Raw genomic sequence first — 7,500 nt, forward strand, 5'->3', positions numbered from 1 at the left:
AGGTTTACAAGCTCTTGGGTGTAAAGCACTTTCACCTTGGCTCCCTGACACACGTGCACATGTACACATTACAGCCTGGAGAAGAAGCTGCTACACCTTTAATTACCAAGATTGGACCTGGTGTCTTTGACCTTAAATACTTCTCAGATGTAGATGTTAGGTCACACCCGTCCTTGGAGCTACGTCTGACTTCTAAATGACATCCTTCAACATCCGTCCATACTTTATTTACTGCTTTAACAACCGACAGTCTGTCTCAGTCTGAAACATGATGAATTCCTGCAGTTAGTCTTTTACATTTATCTATATCTATGCAGAAGGTACATGGCATAATGCCCACCCTCCCTTCCCACATGAGCATATCAGTGCACCCTTAAATAGGAGGATTGAGTCAGGAAGGGCATCTAAAATGAAAAGAAAGGAATAAATAATATAATAATGTTTGCTTAGTCACAAGGAGACCAAAGGAAATGTGGCGTCTTTGGATGTTGTTGTGATGTACACCGACCAGGCATAACATTATGAGCACCGACAGGTGAAGTGAATAACACTTATTATTATCTCTTTTATCTCTTTTATCTCTTCATCACGGCACCTGTTAGTGGGGGGGATATATTAGGCAGCAAGTGAACATTTTATCCTCAAGGTTGATGTTAGAAGCAGGAAAAATGGGCGAGCGTGAGGATCTGAGCGAGTTTGACGAGGACCAATTTGTGATGGCTAGACGACTGGGTCAGAGCATCTCCAAAACTGCAGCTCTTGTGGGGTGTGTCCCGGTCTGCAGTGGTCAGTATTTATCAAAAGTGGTCCAAGTAAGGAACAGTGGTAAACCAGCGACAAGGTCATGGGCGACCAAGGCTCATTGATTCACGTGGGGAGCGAAGGCTGGCCCGTGTGGTTCTGATCCAACAGATTCCTGAAGAACTTAATGCTGGTTCTGATATAAAGTTGTCAGAATACACAGAGCAGCACAGTCTGTTGCGTATGGGGCTGTATAGCCGCAGACCAGTCAGTTAGGAAGGTGGTCATAATGTTATGCCTGACTGGTGTATCATCCGCTTTGTACAGTGGATTCTTACGTTGCAATTGTAGATGCGACAACTAACTGTGGTTCCTGACAATGTTGTTTTTACAAATGTGGTTTTCTGCCTTGCTTTTATGCACAGACATGTCTCCAGATTCTTTAAATCTCTAAATAATGTTATGGACTGTAAATGGTAAACACTATCGAGTTCTTGCAATGGTGCATTAAGGAATGTGGGAGGAAACCGGAGCTCCCGGAGAAAACCCACGCAGAAAGGACCTGGACCGTCCCGCCTGGGGATCAAACGCAGTGCTACCCACCGAGCCACCGTGCCGCCCCCGTCCCAAAACAGATGTTTTTAATTCATTCAGCTTTTTGGAATGTGTTTCAGCATCAAATTAGGATCTAGTTCATATTTCCAAAAAATCAGTGATGTTGACATTCTGTTTTCATTTTTTTATTAATATTCACTTATTTGTTTCAGTGTGTGTGGGTGTGCGTGTGTGTGCAGTAACAGGTCTCTGCACTTACATTATTCATGTTGGAATGAAACCCGACCTAAAGTTACATCAAGGCAAGAAGACCTAACAAATTAAGACTCCTTCTCCTGTTCCGGAACAGCGCTAACACTGACACACATCTTTTTGCTTCTTCAGTTACTCATGACGGGTCGAACCAAGAAGACCGTTCGGGTAGAATCCGGGATTGACCCTCATACCTCCTGGATGCTCCGCGCTAACATCTTCAGACCTCTGGTTCTGGATAATGGACCACAGAGAAATGTAGATGTAGATGGATTTTACTTGTGGAACGTAAAAGCATTTAGCAGATGCTTTTATCCAGATTGAGCAACTGAGGGTTGAGAGCCTTGCTCAGGGGCCCAACAGCGGCAACTTGGCATTACTAGTCTAGTACCTTAACCCTGAGCTATCACTGGCTTTTATCCACAGACACCAAGAAGACCGTTCGGGTAGAATCCGGGAACGACCCTCATACCTCCTGGATTCTCCGCGCTAACATCTTCAGACCTCCGGTTCTGGATAATGGACCACAGAGCAATGTAGATGAACGTGGTAATAGAGGGACAGATTTTACTTGTGGAGCAGTTTTTGGTCTTTGGAGTGAAGCTATGAGGAGAAAGATTCACACATTTCCAGCCTGGACTTTACAGTGTAACCAAATCCAACCATAAATACGACCTGGCTGGTAAGTCTTCTTAGTTTGTTATCAATCCAAACTATATGTGTTCATTTTTTTGGAACTCATTTCTGTGGACTGTGTAAAATTTCTTCGCTTAAATGTGACAGTTTGATTTTTCGCACTTATTGGCAGAGAGACGTCACTAAAGCTTGATCCCAGGAGGAAAACACAATGCCAGGCAAAAAGAGTGACTCAAAATCAGCAGCCAAAAAGGGACAGGAGCCAGAAAAGGGCAAAGGGAAAGGTAAAGATGACAAGAAGGGGGTTAAAGAAGACAAGAAGGGAGGAAAGGACGATAAGAAAAAAGGGAAAGACGAGCCTCCGAAAGGAAAAGGAAAGGACGATGGAAAGAAAGGAAAGGATAAAGGGAAGGGGAAGAAAGTGGTCAGCGAGCCGGAGGAGGATTCCGATGCGGCGCTGATTGAGGACAATGAAGATTTGAGTGACAATGAGGAAATGGACGAAGAATCGGAGGAGGACGCTCACAAACGCAACCACGGGAAGACTAAAGCAAAAGGCAAAGCCGCAAAAGGAAAGTCCAAATCAAAACACGCCGCATCAGACGAGGAGGAAGAAGACGAAGAAGAGGACGAGGAGGAACATGAAGCAGATACGAAGAGTAAAAAGAAATCAAAAGAGCCGGCAGGGACGCACAAAAAAGCCAAAAAGAAAGATGCACCCGAACCGTCAGCGGAGGAGACGAAGGACACGTCCAAAAACTTCCTGGGCTTGTCTGGAATTGGGAGGCTGAGAAGCTCAAAGAAGCGACTTAAAAGCACATCCAGGTTGTTTCTCGGACTCGGCAAACAGAAGAACTTTCTCGTCAGGAAGAAGAGGAGGAAATCGTTTTTTAAGAGCGCGCCAAGGCTGCTGATGGGCTTCAGGGCCAGTAAGAAAAAGAAGAAAGAGAACGAGAATAATAATCAATCAGGTAAAAAACCCTCCTACATGATACTCAGACTGGGTGGGAACAAGCCGGTGGAAAAGAAGACGGGGCTGTTCAAGGGACTTTTCAGGAAAAAGAACGCAGACGGGGGGCCTGATTTTAAAAACCAGAGTCGCATTTTGGGTAAAGTGGCCGGGGCGACGAACTGGCTGACTAAGAAGTTCCTGTCGACAAAAGTAAAACAGAGATCGCAGGGGAGGAACGGTGGCCAGTGGGGACAGCCAAAAACCAGAGGATTCTCAACTGGCACGCAGGGACTTCGTGGGCATCACAACTACGGGTATGAAGAGGATTACGATGAGTATGATGACTATAACCCAGGCGTAGCATCAAACAGGCAGTCGATGCGAAGGCACCCAAATAGGTACGGAAATCATTACGCTCCGGATGAGTATTACGAACCAGACGATGAATACCCCGAGGGAGAGTACTATGATGACGGGATCGGCTACTACGACGAAAGCGAGATGAGCTACTACCCAACGGAGATGGGCTACTACGCTCAGGAGCAGTTCATCGACCCGTATTACAACGATGGCCTGGAGTACTATGATGAGAGCCAGTACCTAACAGCGGACGCTTACGATCCGTACGGGAATGAAATGGAGTTCTATGACCAGGGTCAGTTCGATTACTACGATGACCCACAGGATTTGTACGATGATCCATATTTTGCAAATCCATACCTACCTGAGGACTACCAGTTTTATTACAGCGAATTAGGGATCGATCCGTACCTCGAGTCTTCCTATAACGTGTACCAACCACACGGTTACACCATGGCTGATATCATGGAGGCCGACGAGGTAGGTGCTGCTCCTACGGACCCGACTGTACACCCAGGAGACATGTTCAGACTCCCAAGACCTCAGGTGAAGCTTTTTGGTAAAGAACGGATACCGGTCGAGCGTCCTCCTTCTCCTCAGCAGTACGATTACGAGCAGATGTCAGAGATTCAATATGAAACTGAACCATTTATGCCTAGTTATTTTATGGATGGTGGTTTTCCTGTATCGGTGTACCCACATCCGGTGCTACCACAGATCCCTACACCTACTGCGATGTTAATTAAGCAAGCCAACAGCCCTAATCAAGAGTACCCACATATGCCAGCGACAGCCCAAAGTGTTGCTTTTCTACCATCACCTACACCAAGCAGGAGGTCAATGGGAATGATAAGTTCTCCTGTACACAGGCCCATGTCCCCTATGGCGGCACCAAGAGAATTTGGGAATGTGATAGATCTACCTATGCAAATTCCCCATGCATCTCCACAGCTCTTCATGCACCCTGAAGCTGAACTTCCTATCAGAAGAAGCCCCTCCCCGTCTCAGCGTTTTGCACATGGATTTGAAACCAGAGGAGTGCCTCTATCACCAAAACTTGGTACCAATGTTCATCGCCCCCCTTCGCCAACCGGACACAGAAAAATGAGCCCACCTGCTTCTCCAGTACATTTCCAGGCTCGATCTTCATTCATAGAACCTCCATCCCCTCAGCCTATGGTCCGGCAAATACCTTCAAGCGTCAACCAAGCTTCACATTACGGCTCCATCCACAGACAAAGTCCACACCATTCCCCTCATGCACCAATCAGGAGATCCAGCCCTCCCTCCTCCCCGTCACTATCTAAGAATCTATTCGATTCTAGGAGGTTTCAAGGTTCTCCTCATAGGCAAACGAGTCCTTCAGTCTCCCGTCAGACTAGCATTCGAGCTGCTGGCACCTTGAACCGCATCAATGCCAGCAGTCCCTTCGCCTCGCCTACACCGTCAATGAGAAGTTTTGCAGTCGGCTCTGAATCTCCACCCGGACACAGACCGTCCTCTCCCAGCCCTTCCCACAGGTCCAACCATTTTAGAAAGGAGCAACCCTTATTCGGTCCACCGAGTGGCCAAGCACATAGGATGAGACGTCCCAACATTCCCATGGGAGCCGTGAAACCGTCTCTGATTCAAATGAGTAACCCGGGCGCTCCGACCAAACACGTGCCTCCGTTCAGAGCCTCCATTAGGAGCAACAAGTCAGTCATGCCTCAGGACTTCCCAGCATCCTCACACATCTCCGGCCAACATCCTGGAATGGTCATTACGGAACAAAGACACTTCGTTCCCCCCGGAAGTGCTGGTTCTACGAGGAATCAACGAAGACCAGTCGGCCGTGGGCGCCCACTGGTGACCAGACAGTCTGTAAGACTGGGACCTCCTTCACCACAGCCTTCTATAAAACGCACTGGCACCGGCCCTCCGTCACCCCAGCCTTCCATTAGGCATCTCTCTAGGCCAACTTCTCCTCACCCATCCATCAGGCATGGATCACCGTTACCAGTGCGAGCTCCTTCTCCACGGACACCCATGCCCCATGCTTATCATAACGCTCAGTGGCCTGAAGCACCATCTGCATCACCATTCCCACCTATGCCAACCTATGCCTCCGACATCACAGGTATAGAGCAAGCAACCTCACCACAGTTATCAAACGCCTTACAAAACCCAAAACTGCGTAACACCGCTTATACCTCTGTCCTGCACCCAGCACCACGTCCAGCCGTAGAGCAGTACCCAGAGGCGGCTCTGCAAAACCCACAGATGCATCGATCTAGGCCAACTTCTCCTCACCCATCCATCAGGCATGGCTCACCGTTACCAGTGCGAGCTCCTTCCCCACGGACACCGATGCTCTCCGGTGCTTATCAGAATGCTCATTGGCCTGAAGCACTTTCTGCATCACCATTCCAAGCTCGGGTTCCAGTTCTTAGCCAGAGTATTCGCAGTGCCACTTCACCCATGCCAACCTATGTCTCAGACATCACAGGTGTAGAGCAAGCAACCTCACCACGGTTATCAAACGCCCTACAAAACCCAAAACTGCGTAACACCACGTATACATCTGTCCTGCACCCAGCACCACGTCCAGTATTAGATCAGTACCCAGAGGCGGCTCTGCAAAACCCACAGATGCATCGATCTTCACCGCTACAGCCATCCATGTCACCGTACGTACCTGAAATAAACAGTCATCCTGCATCTCCAACACTGTCGAGAGCGCTTCAAAACCCGTACCTGCCTAAAACACCCCTACACACACCTTTATCTCCTTATTCACAGGTCGTCTCAGAGTATGACCACGTAGAGGAGCCAGGGCCTGGGCCACTCCTTACAGATGCTATTCAGAACCCCAACGTACGGAATGCTTCATATGAAACGCATTTACAGCGCAGGGGTTCGAGATACGCGCCTGCTCCAGGGGGATCTCCAGTTCTAAGAAATGCTCTACAGAATCAGCAAATCCGCGACGCATCGTACCAAACACAACTGGCTCAGCAGAGGAGAGGGTATCGCTACGCCCCCATGATGGGTCACGCTCAGGATCCCAGGAAGTCTCCTGTCCTGTCAACTCACAATCTAATAAACACGGGTCCTCATCCACAACAGTCCCTATCTCCGAACCTCTCAAACGCCCTGCAGAACACGAACATGAGATACGCTGCTTACAGACTTCCCAACGGAACCATAGTCACTACAGACCCCCAACATCAGCAGCCCGCCTCTCCAAACCTATCCAGGAGCTTGCAGAATCCACTCATTAGAAATGCGTCCTACAGGCCGAGACTTATTCCTGCTTATAAACATCCGCAAAGGCCTCCTAACGTGTCCCACGCACTCATAAACACAAACATTCGGAACGCATCGTACAGGCTACCAGACGGGACGGTTGTTTTCCCTGAGCAGTACGCCAAGCCGACGTCTCCAGCTGTGTTCAGCGCTCTTCAAAACACAACCATTCGAAACGCATCCTATAGGTTAGGCGACGGCACCATCGTTTTGCCAGACTACGGGCGATCAAAACCGACCTCCCCGAATTTAGCGAATGCGCTTCAGAACCCAACGATGCGAACCGCGAGCTATCAGGTACCGACTTGGGCGCAGCAAACCAGTAAACCCACGTCCCCGAATCTGGCGAGGGCGCTCCAAAATCCAAACATTCGTAATGCTACGTATAGTCTACCGGACGAGAATGTAATCAGCGCCAATCCAGTACGCCCACCGAATCTGTCCCGCGCCCTTCAGAACGCCGACCTTAGAACTGCTTCCTACCGGCTTCCAGATGGCTCAGTAATTTCCCCTCTCGGTAAACCAACGAATCCGAAACTTGCAGACGCCTTGAAAAATCAGAGCCTCCTCAAAGCTACATATCGACTACCGGACGGGTCTGTGTTTTTAGCAGATCCGCAGAGCCAGCAAACCAACCCGAACCTTTCCCAAGCCCTTCTAAACCAAAACCTGCGCTCAGCCTCGTACCGCCTGCCTGATAAATCCGTCCTCATGCA

General features: G+C 48.9%; 1 protein-coding gene across 1 annotated transcript in view; it reads left to right on the forward strand.

Annotated features, from left to right (window-relative positions):
* The first annotated feature begins 2,395 nt into the window (after positions 1 to 2,395).
* myo15ab (myosin XVAb) overlaps positions 2,396 to 7,500 on the forward strand; it is a 46,551-nt gene continuing 41,446 nt past the window's right edge. The window contains 2 exon segments of the mRNA XM_063010817.1: positions 2,396 to 4,116; positions 4,822 to 7,500. The exon segment at positions 4,822 to 7,500 is cut by the window's right edge and continues 403 nt beyond it. Of these exon segments, the coding sequence (XP_062866887.1) occupies positions 2,396 to 4,116; positions 4,822 to 7,500 (4,400 nt within the window).

The sequence above is a fragment of the Trichomycterus rosablanca genome, chromosome 15, assembly GCF_030014385.1.
Source record: "Trichomycterus rosablanca isolate fTriRos1 chromosome 15, fTriRos1.hap1, whole genome shotgun sequence".
Lineage (NCBI taxonomy): Eukaryota > Metazoa > Chordata > Actinopteri > Siluriformes > Trichomycteridae > Trichomycterus > Trichomycterus rosablanca.